The following is a 21,116-nucleotide window of genomic DNA, read 5'->3' as shown; positions in this document are numbered from 1 at the left end:
ATCAAATTCTCTTTCAGTTAAAGGAGAATTGTATGACTCCTCCCTTCCTGTTGCAAAATTAAAAATTTTCTTTTCTTCAATGTTCCTATACTGGTGACCAGGGGCTGCTACACACTTGCATGATATATTTGAGATATGATCAGCCAGGGCATTGCTAACCTCAGTTGCTCCAGTCACATAATGACCATTCACTTATGACACTGGTGGTGGGTTGGGGTGAATTTGCCTGCTATCTTTTGTAGTTTCCTCCACACAGAAGATGATGTTCTACTGTTAATGAAGGAAACAAAAGACACCCATGTCTGGGCCTAGCTTCTTTTATGGCACGACGGAACTGTGCTCTACATTTCTCGTATATAATTAAATTTTAATCAGTACGGCGTCTGCGCAATCGTGTTAGAGTTCTTGTGGCTCTGTGCAAGGCAGTTAGTTATGAAGACCATCAGGGGACTGGTCGTCGTTTGAATATCCCTGTTGTTTTGGGAATTTAATTACTGTATGGTGTATTGAGAGTTCAATTCCGTAAGTCTACACACACACACTCACACACACACACACACACATATATATATATATATATATATATATATACTGTATATATATATATATATATATATATATATATATATATTATACACACACACATATATATATATATATATATACACACATATATATATACTGTATATATATATATATATATATATATATATATATATATATATATATATATATATATATATATATATATATATAATGAATATAATTCTATGCATATACAGCATATTTACATACACACACACACACACATATATATATATATACATAAATATATATATTCATATATATATATATGTATATATATATACATATATATATATATATATATATATATATATATATATATATATATATATATATATATATATACCCATATTAAGTAAGGAGAGTAAAGTGATAACCATAGATGATCTATTTGATGTTCACTCTACTGATTAAACACACAATACAAAGAAATATACTGATATAGCTTTTTATATTCTCCCTACTGTATGCTCAGAATGTGCTTCTCTCTTATCTGATAATCTTTGAGGGATTTACTTGAAGCTATCAATAAAAAACATCAAATTGTATATCTTGAAAATTAACACATGTTGCAGGTTTTACATTTTTATTTATGATTCCCTGACAGTTTATTTTCTTAAAAATTTAAAATTAAACAAATAATCATGTAATCAATTATATTTTTTCAATGTTAATATACAAATGTAATAACTCTCACAAGTAAGTAATTAAAAACCTCATTTAATTTTTTTACCATATACTCGTGCATACTTAAATTCGCAAGCTGTAAAAGCAAATTAATTCTACTAATGAAATTTTTATAACTACATAATCTAGGAGTTAAGAATTTTACCCTAGATAAGTAATAAATGTACTATATTGTACACAGTTTTGTAAAATAAACATATAACTAATAAGTAATATCCATACAGTGAAATCTCAAGTAAAGATCAGGACAAAATAATGACATATGAAATTCCTATAACTGAAGTAATATAAATAAAACTAATATTAATCTTTATATATAATTAAATAATTCAATCACTCGTTTTATCGTTTGCTCAACAGTATTATTCACAGCATTTCCTGCTCATAGTATATATATCATCTGGTCATACTTACCCATTTTGTGTCATGAGTATCTGCACCAAAGGATGAGTTTAGCAGACATAAAATAATTAAGAAGTAAAGGTTGGTACTCATGGTAGTATATTGATGATGATCATAACTGAAGAACAGTGAAGACATTTTCTGCAGACATTCCAATTGGCAATTACTAAGCCATATCCTGTCCATTTAGTCAAGCCAATATTGTGAAATTTTACTCAATTGACTTTTACAGAGTGTCAGAACATCTTTAAAAAATAAAAGACTTGGATTTACATGGATTATTAACACTGTGTACGGGTGCTAAACAATTTTCTGTCAATACTTCCTCATATTCATCATATATAGTAGTATCTGATCTGTAAGCTATGTTCACACATAGAAATAAGGTATTAAGTGAAAATAAGAATTGTGGAAAGATATCAATGACCCACGAAAAACACTGCTATCAGCTTTGCAGAAGTATGAAAAATTTTCCCCCTAAAATACACACAAACTGGTCGGAATTGGAGTGGCAATACCATTCACAACAGCAACAGCAGAATGATCTTAGCTCAGAGCATTTATAACTAATGATAGATATTTTAACATAGCTATTATCCATGAGGAAAGAATATCGAAATAAATATAGATGATGCGATTGATAAGTTTGCTTTAAGAGGGCAATCATAGACTAGAATTTATTCTTTGACTTTATTGTTACTATGCAAATGCCAAGTATGTTAGCATGACAAATGCTCTATCTAGTGAAACATGTAAATCAGATAGTTAACCATTTCCCTGTGACAAATCTGTATTTTTACTCTACTAGTAACATATGTACATTACTTTACAAGATTAATTATTAGTATACAACTAATGCACGTATAGCAAATGATTCAACCTTTGTGGTACAGAATGGTATGAATGATCTATATAACAGTTTTGATCAGTAGGCATTCTCTAACTGTTGAAACTGGAATGTATCATATACCTAAATTTCAATCAATCAGTAGAGATCTGTAACTGTTCTCCACCTAACATACATTACTGGTTACATGCTTTTCATATTAACGACTATGAAAGTACCGAAATTTGTCCCAAGATGCTGGTGAAATGCTATTAATCGTTTTCCTCCCGTAACTACTAGCATGTTGCATCGCACCTTCGGCGCTTGCCCTCCCTAACTTTAATAAACAGCCTCCCCTCTTCTCTCCTTTTAATGAAAGAATGCTTTGATATCGTCATTAGGCTTCAACGAGGAATATATTTCTGTGTTGAAACACGCCTTGTGACGACCAAGAAGGCTCTCGAACTAGGAAATATTCTGTTCCTCAATTTAACTCAAAATTCAACTAGAGCAATACGTTTATAAACAATCATTAACCACTATTCCCAATTAGAGCAAATGAGCTATTACAACCTAGAAACATTAAAATGAACCTTATTTAACCACCTCTTTCCTCCACCTTGGACCATAAACAAGACAATAATATGCTCTCATCTTTTTATTTTTGAAAGAAATATAACTACTGTATACTCCGAGTCACCATAAACATGCCTTGGAATATATTCAAAGGAATGGACCTAATTTTGGTATATATAATGATGACTCTAAATCTCTAATAGGTGCTGACTGTGCTGCAGTGTCCTCAGACAAAATTAGTCAGCCCTCATTACCCCGTAAAGCATCAGTATTAACATACGAATATCAACCATTATATTAGCAATTGAGATTATTAAAACAAATGAAGCTAGGCCGAACCATAAGTTCAAGAGGTGCCATAGAAACCCTAAAGGGTTACACATAAGAATCAATTTGTATTGAAAATTAAAGAGCTCCAAACTGGTTCTATTCCGGTGATTTAATACAGAAATATGTTGGATTCCTGCCCATGTTGGAGTTTTGAGTGATAGAGAATCTGATGCTGTAGCTAAATCATCAACCGATTTACCAAAACGAGCTCTTAAACTACCCGTGAAAGTTCATATAACCCGCTTACAGCATTCCATAGCTGCAAAATGGCAAGCTCACAGGAATAATGAATTTGATGGTAATAACTTAAAATAAATAGGACCAATTTTTTCAAATAGAAATCTTCAGAACAAAAAGAAAGGAAGACTGAAGTAATTTGAGCAAAATTGCGTATAGGTCACACAAAACTGACGCATAGGCAGTTCATGTACACACCTCATGAAACAGCACCTAAGTACAATGAGTGTGACTGCAATTTAACCAAAAAAGTTTTTAAGAAGAGAAAGACCTTTTTGACTTTAAGAAATTCTCTGTTTTTCAGATTGTCACTTTTTTAAGAAACAGGATTTATAGATAACATTTAAATTTCTATTTACCAAATGTTTACCTCATAGTTTATTTATTTTTAACCCTTATAGTTACTATATATATATATATATATATATATATATATATATATATACATACATATATATATATAGATATATATATAGATATATATATATATATATATATATATATATATATATAATATATATTTAACATTAACATAGTTAATATTTTTTGCTTCCCGTATTTAATTGGGCCAGCTCTATGTATATATATATGTATATATATATATATATATATATATATATATATGGGTGTGTGTGTGTGTGTGTGTGTTTAGTTTAAAAATGTTTTCATACCAAGATGTTTTATTTCTGTAGTGAATTTACCATTATCCGATTATTTGGTTGATTAACAGATGACTGTACAAATAACCGCCGGAAGGTACGAGCTATAAAGAGAAGACACAAATGACTTGTTGAGGAAATCCTTGAAACATCAGATGCAGAACAGGAGGAGGAACATCTTTTTAACTATTAGCGAACTAACCAAGGAGATAGAAAATGTGAAGAAAAAAAAAATTGGGATTCTTAATCTCCTTTCAATAATAATAATAATAATAATAATAATAATAATAATAATAATAATAATAATAATAATAATAATAATAATAATAATACCTTTCTTTCCAAAATTCTGCCCATTGTTAGTGTTTAAACATATTATATTTAATTATCCTTATTCTTGTTCTATCTTCTACTCAATATCCATAGATGCGATCTCTTTAAATCTAGCAATGATGTTTCAAGTAAATACTTACCATGTTCTCCCCCACATTATCAGCAGCACAATGAAGAACCACCGTTGTTCCGACTTGAGACCGTTTTTCTGTGTTATTTTTGACAGTGAACGACGTGAGCAAGGTTGGGAATATTGTCTTGTCCTCAGCAGGACTAACAAGCGTAGTCGTTGGCGGGAGAGGACTCGGAAAGTCTGAAAAAAGTAAAGGAATGAAAAATATATGATGGATATTACGAGAGAGAGAGAGAGAGAGAGAGAGAGAGAGAGAGAGAGAGAGAGAGAGAGAGAGAGAGAGAGAGAGAGAGAGAGAGAGAGAGGAAAAAAAACGGGGAAAAGATCCCTGTAATATTGTTATTGAAAACGTTGCAATTTGCATTCCCTTAACTAGATCTATAGTACATACAGTAATGTAATATTTTTTTGGTTTTCGTGGAAATTTCATATAGATTCTTGTCAATATCATTTTTCTTTTTATGAATATGGGATATCCTGATCACAATAAGTAATGTTGGTATTTTTTTCTGGCGTCATCTTCCTAACATACCAATGTAAGTCAAAGTTGGGCGCCATGACTACGTCTGAAATTTCAAAGTGGCGTAATTTGGTTAAGATATGGCCTATTTAGGTTAATAACGTGTCTATACAAATGTTATCAAACTCACAGAAAATTATTGTATGATCAGAACTAACGTTTTATACACCTGAAATGAAATAAATCCAAATAGCTGCAAAAATATTTTTATTTTATGTTGACATATATCATATATTGCTATGTGATTCATTATTCCGATTAACATGTCTAATAAAGAACATTCCACGAATCATCATCTTGCATGAGAATTGTTATAAAAACAAACATTTATTTATTTAAATTATTTATTCGAATAATTATCTGCGAATCATTTTGCACCTGACATAAGACGGTTATATATATTCAGTGTCTCTCTCTTGAAGTAGAGCTTTTCAAATTATCCACATGATGTTTCAAACTCATATTCACTCAAGATTCGAATCATCACTATCTGCTGCAACGGCGAGGATTTTACAAGTATTCGGATCACAACTGCAGTTCCGTGAATGGCATGCTGTTCTTATGACTGAACATCGGCCACTGCATTTACTTTTCATGCATTTGTACCTCACTAATTGTAACAGAGACTCTAGAGCAAGCGGTATACTTCTGAGAGTGGGTATGAATTTGCCCAATGACTCACTGATGGACCATCCAAGTTCTATAGGAGAATTCACATCAGAAGAAAGTTCCAGTGCTTGCCTCCACATACTACATTGATAGTGTGCCCAACATTTATGCTCTTGGATTGACCCTTGGGTAGGAGGAAGTTTTTCTGTACCTTGTTGGAATTTGAGGCCTTGAAAATAATACTATATGAGTTCAGCAGCATTAGCCATCACACAATTTTTCGGGGACAGTAAGTGCATATTATCTCTTTGCAATGAAGAAATACATGAGGTGATGGCTGTTCTCGTGTTCCAAGCCCACGAACTGCATTAGCATATCTTCATTACATCCCATGAAGATGTTCCACCAAGACGTCTTACTCTTCCCTAAATATATGTCCAGTTGTATCACAACCACTCAGGCTATAGAACCAGAGAAGAGCTGACTAACGATTTTCTCCAAAGAAACGTTCATTTGGCAACAAAAGTATTGTGCATCTATTGTCTCCTGGTTGCCCAAGACAGACTTGTAATGAAAAGCAAGGATCATCACATCTGTATCTGGAGAGCAGATGTAGACCCTGTGTTCAAAACCCTGTTACGGATATGCTTCTGCCACTCGGTCATCATACACGTCTTGTGATAAAAAATATTTATAGACAAAGTATATTGCTCATCAAGCAGTTCAGTATAATCCACTTGCCATACAGAATTCCCACTTTGCTTGACAATATATGAGTTGCCCATCAATGCCCGGTATGAAGGATGTAGATCTAATTGTGTGGATAGAGATAATGGTTGGCCTTTCCATTTCAGCAACTTGGCTAAATTTCCCTGTGTGATTGCTTATTTGTGACGCTTCTTTGCCCTTGTACATTTATTTTATTTGTAAATTCTGCATCACATTTTTTATAGCAGACTCCATTCTGCTCTCCATTCTGCTCTACCAGAGCATATTTAGCTTCACCATAAACAGCACTTTCCCCGACACCATCCAGGAACCGTGTGCAGCTCGATAGAATAGCATTAGAAACTACATTATATGGATCTTTGGACGACTCCCTTTGTTGTCCATATTCTGCATTATTTCATATTTTTTCCCTTTGTTATCCACATTCACCAATATTTCACATTTTCTCCCATTGTTGTCCACATTCTGCAATATTTCACGTTTTCTCCCTTTGTTCATATTCTGCATTATTTCAAGTTTTCTCCCTTTGTTGTCCAAATCCTGCAAATTTTTCGCGTTTTTTCCCTTGGATGTCCACATTCTGCAATATTTCATGTTTTCCATTTTTTGTTCACATTCTTTAATATTTCATGTTTTCTCCCTTTGTTGTCCATATTCTACAATATTTCACATTTTCTCCCTTTGTTGTACACATTCAGCAATATTTCACGTTTTCTCCCATTGTTGTCCATATTCTGAAATATCTCCCATTTTCTCCCTTTATTGTCCACATTCTGCAAAATTTCACATTTTGTCCCTTGGTTGTCCACATTCCACAATATTTCATATTTTATCCCTTTGCTGTACACATTCTGCAATATTTCACGTTTTCTCCCGTATTTCACGTTTTCTCCCTTTGTTGTCCACATTCTGCAATATTTCATGTTTCCTCAGTTTGTTGTACACATTCTGCAATATTTCACGTTTTCTCCCCTATTTCACGTTTTCTCCCTTTGTTGTCCACATTCTGCCATATTTCACGTTTTCTCAGTACATTCTGCGATAATTCACGTTTTCTCCCTTTGCAGTCCACATTCTGCAATATTTATTTCACGTTTTCTCAGTATATTCTGTAATATTTCACGTTTTCTCACTTTGTTGTCCACAGTCTGCAATATTTCCCGTTTTCTCCCTTTGTTATCCACATTCTGCAATATTCATTTCAGGTTTTTTCCGTTTGTTGTACATATTCTGCCGTTATTGTCAACATTCTGCAATATTTATTTCACGTTTTCTCAGTTTGTTGTACACATTCTGCATTATTTCAAGTTTTCTTCCTTTGTTGTCCACAGTCTGCAATATTTCACGTTTTCTCTTTTCGTTGTCCACATTCTGCAATATGCATTTCACGTTTTCTTCGTTTGTTGCACATATTCTGCAATATTTCAGGTTTTCTCCTTTCGTTGTCCATATTCTGCAATATTTCACGTTTTCTAAGTACAGTCTGCAATATTTCACGTTTTCTCCCTTCGTTGTCCACCATTCTGCAATATTTATTTCACGTTTTCTCCATTTGTTGTACACATTCTGTAATATTTCACGTTTTCTCAATTTGTTGTCCATATTCTGCAATATTTCACGTTTTCTAAGTACAGTCTGCAATATTTCACGTTTTCTCCCATTGTTGTCCACCATTCTGCAATATTTATTTCACGTTTTCTCCGTTTGTTGTACACATTCTGTAATATTTCACGTTTTCTCAATTTGTTGTACACATTCTGCAATATTTGACATTTTCTCCCTTTGTTGTCCACATTCTGCAATATTTCACGTTTTCTCAGTTTGTTGTACAATTTCTGCAATATTTGACGTTTTCTCCCTTTGATGTCCACATTCTGCAATATTTCACGTTTTCTCAGTTACTTTTAAACATTCTGCAATATTTCACGTTTTCTTCTTTTGTTGTATACATTCTGCAATATTTCACGTTTTCTTACTTTATTCCTATTCTGCATTATTTCACGTTTTCTTCCTTTGTTGTCCACATTCTGCAATATTTCACGTTTTTCCCTTGGTTGTCCACACAGCAATATTTCACGTTTTCCCCATTTTTTTTCATATTCTGTAATATTTCATATTTTCTTCCTGTGTTGTCCATATTCTGCAATATTTCACATTTTCTCCTTTTGTTGTACTTACTGTATTCAGTAATATTTTACGTTTTCTCCCTTTGTTGTCCACATTCTGCAATATTTCACGTTTTTTTTCCTTTTGTTTTCCACATTCTGCAATATTTCACGTTTTCTCCCTTTCCTGTCCACATTCGGCCATATTTCACGTTTTCTTCTTTTGTCGTTCACATTTTGCAATATTTCATGTTTTCTCAGTTTGTTGTCCACATTCTGTAATATTTGACGTTTTCTCCCTTTGTTGTCCACATTTTGCAATATTTCACGTTTTCTCAGTTTGTTGTACACATTCTGCAATATTTGACGTTTTCTCCCTTTGTTGTCCACATTCTGCAATATTTCACGTTTTCTCAGTTACTTGTAAACATTCTGCAATATTACAAATTTTCTTCATTTGTTGTACACATCCTGCAATATTTCACGTTTTCTCACTTTGTTCATATTCTGCATTATTTCACGTTTTCTTCCTTTGTTGTCCACATTCTGCAATATTTTAGTTTTTTCGCGTGGTTGTCCATATACAGCAATATTTCACGTTTTCCCTTTTTTGTTCACATTCTGTAATATTTCATGTTTTCTAACTTTGGTGTCCATATTCTACAATATTTGACATATTCTCCTTTTGTTGTATATATTCAGCAGTATTTCATGTTTTCTCCTATTGCTGTCCATATTTTGCAATATTTCGCATTTTCTCCCTTTGTTGTCCATATTCTGCAATATTTCACATTTTGTCGCTTGGTTGTCCACATTCCACAATATTTCACGTTTTCTCTCTTTGATGTCACATTCTGCAATATTTCATGTTTTCTCCCTTTGTTGTCCCGATTCTGCAATATTTCACGTTTTCTCAGTTTGTTGTACACATTCTACAATATTTCAAGTTTTCTCCCTTTGTTGTCCACATTCTGCAATATTTTATGTTTTCTCCTTTTGTTGTCCACATTCTGCAATATTTCACGTTTTCTCCCTTTGTTGTCCACATTCGGCAATATTTAACGTTTTCTTTTTTTGTTGTACACATTCTGCAATATTTCATGTTTTCTCGTTTGTTGTCCATATACTGTAATATTTCACGTTTTCTCCCTTTATTGTTTACATTCTGTAATATTTCACGTTTTCTCATTTAGTTGTATGCATTCTGCAATAATTTACGTTTTCTCCCTTTGTTGACTAGATTCTGCAATATTTCACGTTTTCTCTAGTTGTCCATATTTTGCAATATTTCATGTTTTCTCAGTTTGTTGTACACATTCTACAATATTTCAAGTTTTCTCCCTTTGTTGTCCACATTCTGCAATATTTTATGTTTTCTCCTTTTGTTGTCCACATTCTGCAATATTTCACGTTTTCTCCCTTTGTTGTCCACATTCGGCAATATTTAACGTTTTCTTTTTTGTTGTACACATTCTGCAATATTTCATGTTTTCTCGTTTGTTGTCCATATACTGTAATATTTCACGTTTTCTCCCTTTATTGTTTACATTCTGTAATATTTCACGTTTTCTCATTTAGTTGTATGCATTCTGCAATATTTTACGTTTTCTCCCTTTGTTGTCCACATTCTGCAATATTTCACATTTTCTCAATTTGTTGTATGCATTTTGCAGTATTTCACGTTTTCTCCTTTTGTTGTGCACATTCTGCAATATTTCACGTTTTCTCTCATTCTTGTCCACAATTTGCAATATTTCACGTTATCACACTTTGTTGTCCTCATTTTGTAATATTTCAGGTTTTCTCCTTTTGTTGTCCACATTCTGTAATATTTCACGATTTCTCCATTTAGTGTCCACATTCTGTAATATTTCACGTTTTTTAACTTTGTTGTCCACATTCTGCAATATTCCACGTTTTCTCAGCTTGTTGTACATATTCTGCAATATTTTACATTGCTCTCATATTTCACATTTTCTCTCTTTGTTTTCCACACTCTGCAACATTTCATGTTTTCTCAGTTTGTTGTACGCATTCTGCAATAATTTACGTTTTCTCCCTTTGTTGGCCAGATTCTGCAATATTTCACGTTTTCTCTCGTTGTCCATATTTTGCAATATTTCACGTTTTCTCAGTTTGTTGTAAACATTCTGCAATATTTCACGTTTTCTCAGTTTGTTGTAAACATTCTGCAATATTTTACGTTTTCTACCTTTGTTGTCCACATTTTGCAATATTTCACGTTTTCTCAGTTTGTTGTAAACATTCTGCAATATTTCACGTTTTCTCAGTTTGTTGTAAACATTCTGCAATATTTTACGTTTTCTACCTTTGTTGTCCACATTTTGCAATATTTCACGTTTTCCCCCATTGTTATCCATATTCTGCAATATTTCTCGTTTTCTCACTCTGTTATCCATATTCTGCAATATTTCACATTTTGTTCCTTGGTTGTTCATATTCCAAAATATTTCACGTTTTCTGCCTTTGCTGTACACATTCTGCAATATTTCACGTTTTCTCCCTTTATTGTCCACATTCTGCAATCTTTCACGTTTTCTTAGTGTGTTGTACACATTCTACAATATTTCACGTTTGCTCTTTTTTTGTCCACATTCTGCAATATTTCACGTTTTCTCCGTTTGCTGTCCACATTCGGCATCATTTCACCATTTCTTCTTTTGTTGTCCACATTCTGCAATATTTCATGTTTTCCCAGTTTGTTGTCATAATTCTGCAATATTTCACATTTTCTGTTTCTTTCACACTTTCTGTAATATTTGACGTTTTCTTTTGCTGTACACATTCTGCAATCTTTCACGTTTTCTCAGTGTTGTAAACATTGTACAATATTTCAAGTTTTCTCCTATTATTGATCACATTTTGTAATATTTCACGTTTTTTCCTTTAGTTGTCCACATTCTGCAATATTTCGCGTTTTCTCAGTTTTTTTGTACACATTCTGCAATATTTGATGTTTTTTGCCTTTGTTGTCCACATACTGCAATATTTCACGTTTTCTCCCTTTGGCGTCCATATTCTGCAATATTTCACATTTTTTCCATTGGTTGTCCACATTCCACAATATTTCACTTTTTCTCACTTTGCTGTACACATTCTGCAATATTTCACGTTTTCTCCTTTTGTTTTGCACATTCTGTAATATTTCACGTTTTCTCCTTTTGCTGTACACATTCTGTAATATTTCACGTTTTCTCAGTTTGTTGTCCACATTCTGCAATATTTCACTTCATTTCAATTTGTTGTACACATCCTGCAATATCTGACGTTTTCTCCGTTTGATGTCCACATTCTGCAATATTTCATGTTTTCTGAGCTTGTTGTACCCATTCTGCATTATTTCACGTTTCTCCCTTTGTTGTTCACATTCGGCAATATTTCACGTTTTCTCCCTTTGTTGTCCACATTCGGCAATATTTCACGTTTTCTCCCTTTGTTGTTCACATCCTGCATTATGTCACGTTTTCTCCCTTTGTTGTCCACATTCCGCAGTATTTCATGTTTTCTCCCTTTGCTGTCCCCATTTTGCAATATGACACGTTTTCTCCCTTTGTTGTAAACATTCGATAATATTTCACGTTTTCTCCCTTTGTTGTCCACATTCAGCAATATTTCACGTTTTCTCCCTTTGGTGTCCACATTCTGCAATATTTCATGTTTTCTCCTTTTGTTGTCTAAATTTTTGCAATATTTCACGTTTTCTCGCTTTGTTGTGCACTTTGTGCAATATTTTACGTTTTATCCTTTTGTTGTCCACATTCTGCAATATTTCACGTTTTCTCCCTTTGTTGCCCACATTACTCATTATTTCACGTTTTCTCCCTTTGCTGCCCACATTATTCATTATTTCATGTTTTCTCCTTTTGTTGTCCACATTCAGCAATATTTCACATTTTTCCCTTTGTTGTCCACATTCTACAATATTTAACGTTTTCTTCCTATGTTGTTCACATTCCGCAATATTTCATGTTTTCTCCCTTTGTTGTCCACATTCTGCAATTGCAATATTTTACGTTTTCCCCCCTTTCCTATCCACATTCCGCAATATTTCATGTTTTCTCCCTTTGTTGTCCACATTCTGCAATATCTAACGTTTTCTCCCTATATTGTTCACATTCCGCGATATTTCATGTTTTCTCCTGTTGTTGTCCACATCCAGCAATATTTCACATTTTTCCCTTTGTTGTCCACATACTGCAATATTTTACGTTTTCTCCCTTTGTTGTCCACATTCGGTAATATTTCACCTTTTCTCCATTTGTTGTCCCCATGCTGCAATATTTCACGTTTTCTCCGTTTATTGTCCACATTCTGCAATATTTCACTTTTTCTCCATTTGTTGTCCCCATGCTGCAATATTTCACGTTTTCTCCGTTTGTTGTCCACATTCGGTAATATTTCATGTTTTCTCCTTTTGTTGTACACAATCGACAATATTTCACGTTTTCTCCCTTTGGTGTCCATATTCTGCAATATTTCACATTTTCTCCGCTATTTGACGTTTTCCCCCTTTGTTTTACATCTTCAGTAATATTTCATGTTTTCCCCCTTTGTTCACATTCCCCAGTATTTCATGTTTTCTCCCTTTGTTGTCCAAATCCAGCAATATTTCACGTTTTCTCCCTTTGTTGTCCTCATTCTGCAATATTTCATGTTTTCTCCCTTTGTTGTCCACATTTTGCAATATTTTACTTTTTCTCCCTTTGTTGTCCACTTTTTGTAATAGTTTACGTTTTCTCCCTTAGTTGGCCACATTCTGCAATATTTCACGTTTTCTCCTTTTTTTGTCCACATTCAGCAATATTTCACATTTTCTCCCTTTGTTGTCCACATTCAGCAATATTTCCCATTTTCTCCCTTCGTTGTACACGATCTGCAATATTGCAATATTCTGCAATATCATGATGGCGCTCTATAATACAGGCAAAGCTTGGAGGGACATTGCTGCAGTTAGCAAAAGTAAATTCCATGAGTTGGCGAAACAAGAACTCGACCGTCTGATAACAGAGGTCACTAGTAATTCCAAACAGTGTGACGGAAAAATATTTGCAGACATATTGAAACAATATGATCCAATAAACTGGAGCAAATCTGCGCAAAACATCAGCAAAATAATAGAAGAAATTCCAAAGAAGATCCAAGTGATAAAGAGACTTATAAAGAAAGTTTACATCAATCAACACAATCCATCAAAGAACAATAAGAAGTCCAATATGGTGAATATGCTGATTGATGCATTGGGAAAAAGAATGCCAAAATGGTGCAATACACGTAAGATATGGTATTCCATTAATAATTCTCAAGAAATGATTCGAAAATGTGATGCCTGCCATGTTCCAACACACCCTACATGTGCTGAAATACAGCAAAAAATAAATTTGAAGATGAAAATGAGAAAACACAATTCACAAGAAGATGCATGAAATGGTTACATCTTTTTGTTCTATTTATCGTGTAGAATTTTGTGAGAGGAGTTAATGCGATTAAAATAGATTCACAAGGAAAACCAATAAATCAGTACAGTACTGGGGCTGCATCTTGATATATTTGAATAAATATGAGACTCTAATGAATTATTTAATAATCGGGTGGTTTAGATAACTTGTGAACAACATCATTATCTGGAATAATTTTGACAACCTTTCCATCTATTGCAACAAGTGGGTCGCTTTGGATTGGTCACATATCGTATCTTTTTCTTGAATATTTTTAAACTTGTTTTGAATAGTCAAGCATGCAGCATCTTAATATCTATATGTTCCCCATCTTTCCATTTCCTAGGGCAGCTAGTCGAATAGTCTGGTGTGGCTACGGTGTAGCAATACTGTATTTCTAGATCTCGGGTGTGGTACATTCAAACCTCTTTTCACCAATGTTGATGTGTCACATTGGTTATAATTTTCCGCTTGAACTTTAGAAATGTCAAAAGTCAAATAAATATGGAACTATTTAATTAAGAGTCCACAACACCAATCCATTGTAAATCTTGTACCATAAACGTATAGAATATTGCAGTAAGAACCAACAGTATTCATATTGCACAGGTACATATCCAAAGATCAAATATAGAAAACAACATTTCTGTCAAAAGATCTTTGGAAGTCTGCTGGAATGGCTGGTACGGTATTCTGAAAGCGAAGGAAGTCGTATTGAATTCAATACAATCCGTCAATTTGCTTATCTCGTTAACTCTCGATTTTTATTTCTTTTGCATTGGCCTCAGATGTGATTTTTCTAAGCTAATGCAAACGCGGATCCAGCAAGTTGAAAAAAGCAGGGGGGGGGGGGGGAATATTGCAGGTGGGGTCCGGGGCGCACTGTAAGCCCCGTAGAAGCTGGCGCAATTTCAAGGTATTTTAGACATATTTTCAATGTATTTGTAATAATTTTCTTCTTATAATTTTTTTATAAGGTTATTATGCATTATGTAAAAACAGCATCCCGATAAAATATCTAAGACATTTCATAAGTAATCTTTACAATTAATTTAGTACATGACTATACATTCTCGGAAAACCTCATCAGCTGATGACTACCTCTGAGTATATTTGTAGTCATTGGAGCACCTTCTTACTTCCGTTCAACTATAATTCCACAGCAATTCTCGACTACTCGAATCGTTATTAGTCTCTCCACTTTTTCTAACCGAAATCATATCAGGAATACAATCGCTTTATATATCCAGTACATATATAAGGAGTTTTTACCACTTGGAGAGAGAGAGAGAGAGAGAGAGAGAGAGAGAGAGAGATGGATGATTTCAATCTACCACATCTCTTTTATCACATTCTTCTCGTAGCATCTATTGAACGGAAGATGTTGATCATTGTTTTAGTTTTATCAGTGTTTGAAGGTTATCGTAAAATCAAAGCTTTATATCATCAAACCTTTTTAATTTCTTCATATTAGACATTTCTCCGAATAAAAGCCTGGTTTTTATTTCTTTGAAGCCTTTCTTATATTTTCTTTTAGAGAAACAAGTTACCTCGCAAATTAAAACATCAACTTTGTTTGCAACATATATTACACTTAGAGCCGGTAAACGTATTGAAAAATTATAGAATTATGGAATTTTTATACCACAAAGATTTGTTGATCATATCACATTTCAATATTACAAATGATATTGAACGAAAATCGTAGCAATGAAATTACATCAAAATCCCTTTTGAATTTCCCCTTTCAATAGATAGGGGTTTTGTCCCAGATGCTGAACAGAACAAAAGCTAACTGATAAAACGCTCATATCAAAGTTTTCTGAAAATTGATCTTACCCCCTCGAAAATTTTATTGTCAGCCGACGTGTTCTAACACGTGGTTTATTTTCCTTAAAAAGCTCATGTAGAAATAAATTCAGCAAAGTAAACAAAAGCACTTAATTTACAATCAGGAATATACACACATACAAAGCATGAATAAACATATAAAACCTAAAGATAATTAGATTTATATCTGACTTTGATACCTACATATACTAGGGGAGAGAGAGGGAACGGTTGAAATTTACTGCAGTATCAAATCGAAAATAATTTGTCTTTATCGATTGCATTAGAATACTAGAAAATTGGATATTATATATATCATACATATATATACAGATATATACATACATATATATATATATATATATATATATATATATATATATACATATATATATGTATATATATATATATATATATATATATATATATATATATATATATATATATATATAGGAGATTTTGTAGTGGAAAAACTCGATGACATATACAGAAAATCTCTGCAAGAATGCTCTACACCCACAGTTTGGAAGAAAAATTATCATTATACTAATTCACAAAAAGGGAGACACAAAAGACCAACTAATAGAAAAATCAACAGAGTATGACAAACCACCATGTAAGGCAATTTTAAGCTATCATAAAGCTTTTGATTATGTGAAAAAATTCAGCAGCAATGAAAGTCCTTCAAACACACTTGAAAATATCTATACGTAAAGTACAGCAACCCTAAAGCTACATAAAGATATAGTAAATTCCAATTGAGAAAGGAGTTGGACAGGGAGACCACACCTCTCTTAAACTATTCATAGTGTACATGGAATAAGTTTTTAAAAATTTATATTGGGAAAATGTATGAATTAACATTAAAGGGGAATAACTTAACCATTCAAGCTTTGCAGATGATTTGGTTACATTTAGTAAATAATGGTAGGAAGTTTAAAGATAATAAAAACTTTGAATAAAGAATGAAGTAATATAGGATTGAGAATGAATATGAGTAAAACTAAGATAATGTTCAATGAAAATGCAGAGGCAACAAATAAGGTTTATGGAAGAACCTCTAGCGACAGTTAATGAATTTACGTATTTATGTTTCCCAAGGACATGAGACCAATATTTGTTTCCCAAGGATATGAGACCAAAATTAAAAGAAGGATAACCACGGGATGGAGAGCTTTTGGTAAACAAAATGAGACTATGAAACGTAAAATACCTCTTCATCTAAAATATATATATATATATATATATATATATATATATATATATATATATATATATATATATATATATATATATATATATATATATTTAATCAGATGGTCCCAGCATTAATAACCTATGCATCAGAAACTTTGAGCCTTACAAAAAACTCAGAACTTATGGTAGTAACAACTCAAAGAGCTACGGAAAGAATAATTAACACAAAGAGAGAGAAAAAGAGTAACAAGGATACGAGAGCAAACTAAAGAAGAGGATTTTATAAAAACATATAAGAAAAAGAAATAAACATGGACCGGGCATACGAGAATGACAGAAATAGATGAAGGAAGGGGAAGGAAGAAAAGACGATGGACGGAGGATCTAAGAAAATTTGCTGGTGCAGTCTGGCATAGAAAGACCACAAACAGAGGGGAGTGGAAGGACATGACTAAGGCCTTTGTTCTATAGTTGACTATATATATATATATATATATATATATATATATATATATATATATATATATATATATATATTGAAAACATACCTCCTAATTCAAAACCATAATCTAGCTCCATGGTAATAATACATATGAAGTTGTATTCCAGATCTTCTGCAGTCGAAATCTTTTTATTGATAGTTTGCCATTGTATTTCTAGAAATTCTTCTTGACACTGATATAGAATGACTAATAATTCTTTGGTGGTTATTATGATGATGACCAAGTAGAATGGTTACAACTGTATAGTAATCTGTTCTTGTTTAGTAGCAAGTCTCACTTTAGCAGTCCTCTAGAGAAGTTCTCTTCAAATCAGAGAATACAAGTAAAATCTTAATAAGAAAGTTGTGTCCTTTCCATGAAATACAAGCTTAGCATATTTCCAAGCGATAATTGTAGAGTTGAAGGATATGATATGCAAAAGCTGTATGTAGTTATAATTCCTCTCATCACTGACCATAACTCTCTCTCTCTCTCTCTCTCTCTCTCTCTCTCTCTCTCTCTCTCTCTCTCTCTCTCTCTCTCTCTCTCTCTCTCTATTGTTTTGGGAAGAACTATTTACTAGGAATACGATACATTTGGTAACCATAAAGAATAAACAGCTTTTTTTTTTACTGAGCATTTCCACATTTATACTAAAAAACCAGAGAATATTCGTAAAAAAAAAAAACGTGTTACATTTAAAATGAAGTCAATTAGATATTATGAGTATGATGATGAGGATTACCGCAATGAAAACAGGTAACTAGTAAATGTTGGAAACCTATCTCAAAGGTCAAAGGAGCGTTGAGCACTATATTTTAACGGAGAGCGACAGAAGCTAGATGGCGTCATAAAATGAGTTGACCAGACTCTCTATATACTGTATATCTTACGGCTCTGGCGAGACCCATATCGGCTAATAGATAGCGCTACGAGTAGACTGTCAACATCTTCAAGATGAAAGGCTGGGCAGTGGCTGGCATGATGATCAATGTAAATAAACGTCCCATAAACAATTTCTCGTAAAATATGTAATAAATTTACCAAGCTTCTATTTTGATATGTTATAGTGAATAAATAAAATCTAAATATTATTATTCATAATCTATATATATATATATATATATATATATATATATATATATATATATATATACGTTTATATACATATATATATATATATATATATATATATGTATATATATATATAGAAACTTATATCCATATATATATATATATATATATATATATATATATATATATATATGTAATATATATATATATATATATATATATATATATATATATATATATATATATGTGTGCTACCTGAATATTTGTATAGACAGTTTTTAAAGTGACCGAAATTTTCAGGTAATATGTAAATTGCCCATTCACCTAGTTAATATAGAAATCAGAGATAATTTGCAAGCTTGCCGACCAGGGTTCGATTCCCGGCCGGAGCCAAGCTCTTGTCTTTGTGTGATTTCGCCTGGGGCTCTGATCCCGAGGTCGTTAAGAGAATCCAGACATTGATGTATCAAAAATATATATGGCTTATTTGAATATGAAAAACACGTAAAAATGTGCAAAATTTATCATTAATTGAATGCCAAGTAACAAACTACCAATTAGCTACGATGGTGAAGATGGGTTGATTTCAATTCTAAGTACAAAATACCTGAATTCGACAGGTATAAGTACAGAAGAATTGTCATTGACTTTTATCTTTCTTCGTGGCCAAGTGGCTTAGTCACTGTCTATACAAGCTTGCCGACCAGGGTTCGATTCCCGGCCGGAGCCAAGCTCTTGTCTTTGTGTGATTTTGCCTGGGGCTCTGATCCCGAGGTCGTTAAGAGAATCCAGACATTAATGTATCAAAAATATATATGGCTTATTTGAATATATATATATATATATATATATATATATATATATATATATATATATATATATATATATACACAGGTATATATAACGGATTTTGAGCGAAGCAAAAAATCTATTTTTGGGTGAGATAGCCATGTCGTCCTGATGGAAGGTTCCTAATGGTAGCTTCCAAGGGATATATGAACTACACTGATATTCCCAGAGAATTTACCTTTAGGTCTCCAGAATTCTAACTCCTGGCGCGAATTTCCTTAACATTCTCTTAAGGATAACGCATAAATCAGGGGACTTATCTCTTGATACGACACATAGCGATCTTCCCCCCGAATAGCATTTTCACTTCGAGGGCGAAGAGTGGCAATTTTGGAAGGGGAGCCGTTATCAAGGTTACCCTATTTCCCTTACTACTATTGAGTATCAAGATGGCGGTCATTCCTTGTAGCATAGAGCATGGTGCTACAGATATATTAGTTTCGGGAGGTATTCTGTGAAGGCCTTTTCTATAGGAAAGGAGGGTGGGTCCATCAGGACGACATGGCTATCTCACCCAAAAATAGATTTTTGAGCGAAAGCCATGTCGTCCTGATGGAAGTTTACCAGAGAATTACTAGAAAGTACTGTATCTGTGGTTTTCATCGGTGCCTTAACCTTGGGACAATTTTTCTATGGTCATCTGGACCATTGAGACAAATGACGTTACCAACCCCCTTTTAGAAGAGTATACCCTATGGTATACTCTTCTAAAAGGGGGTTGGAGTGTAGGAAGAGTTGAGGAAATGATGGTGAAGACGTGTCTATTTTCCATCCTAGTCCAATCTTGATTAGGCCTTGGCCCAAAGGATCGAAGGTCCAACGATCCTGTTGGAACCTCTCTCCTACCAGAAGCATCTCCTTGCTTCGACTGATCAGAAGGTTTACCCCCTCGACCCCCTGCCTGGGGCACCGCGGTCATAGAAACTGTGGAATGTTGTTGAACAGACCGAGGAAAAATTTTCGTCTTCCTTTTAGGTTGGGGATCCACATCCGTGGAAATTTTCCTCTTTGAAGAAATGGCCTACTTCTGGAGAAGGTTCATGGTTGCTTTCTCAATTACCTCTTTGACTGCCTCGTTTGGAAAGAGGTCTTTACCCCAGATGTTGGAAGATATCAGCTTCCTGGGTTCATGTTTCACTGTTGTGGCAGCGAACATGAACTCCCTACAGGCTCTCCTAGCCTTCATAAAGGCATATAGGGCTTTTACTAAGGTGGCCATATGCATTTTGGCCAAGACCATGAGCATGTCTGGGATACTTTGATGGGCTGAACACATCTCTATGCAGTTTTGTAGGGATAAGGAGGCCGCAAATCTCTCCTTTGTCTCTTGTTCCTTGCACAAAAGAAACTCAGAAAGTTTAGGGAGATTCTCGCTAAAATGTCGTCCAGCGATGTCCGTGTCTAGTTTCCCTACTGAAAAGGTTAAGTGGACTTCCTTCCAATCCTTCTCCTGCATGGGTAAGGCTAGTGACAGAGGCTTGCACTCCTCAAGTGCAG

The 21,116-nt window shown here is 33.5% G+C and overlaps 1 protein-coding gene across 3 annotated transcripts in view; it reads right to left on the bottom strand.

Moving 5' to 3' along the window:
• LOC137653077 (leucine-rich repeats and immunoglobulin-like domains protein 1) overlaps positions 1-21,116 on the bottom strand; it is a 431,305-nt gene that overhangs the window by 137,688 nt on the left and 272,501 nt on the right. For all 3 annotated transcript variants that reach the window (XM_068386471.1, XM_068386473.1, XM_068386472.1), the window contains one exon: positions 4,776-4,948. In XM_068386471.1, the coding sequence (XP_068242572.1) occupies positions 4,776-4,948 (173 nt within the window). The remainder of the gene's footprint in view (positions 1-4,775; positions 4,949-21,116) is intronic.

Source organism: Palaemon carinicauda, chromosome 14 (genome assembly GCF_036898095.1).
Source record: "Palaemon carinicauda isolate YSFRI2023 chromosome 14, ASM3689809v2, whole genome shotgun sequence".
NCBI lineage: Eukaryota > Metazoa > Arthropoda > Malacostraca > Decapoda > Palaemonidae > Palaemon > Palaemon carinicauda.
Note: the sequence above shows the minus strand (reverse complement) of the source record. Positions and strands in the feature narration are given on the sequence as shown.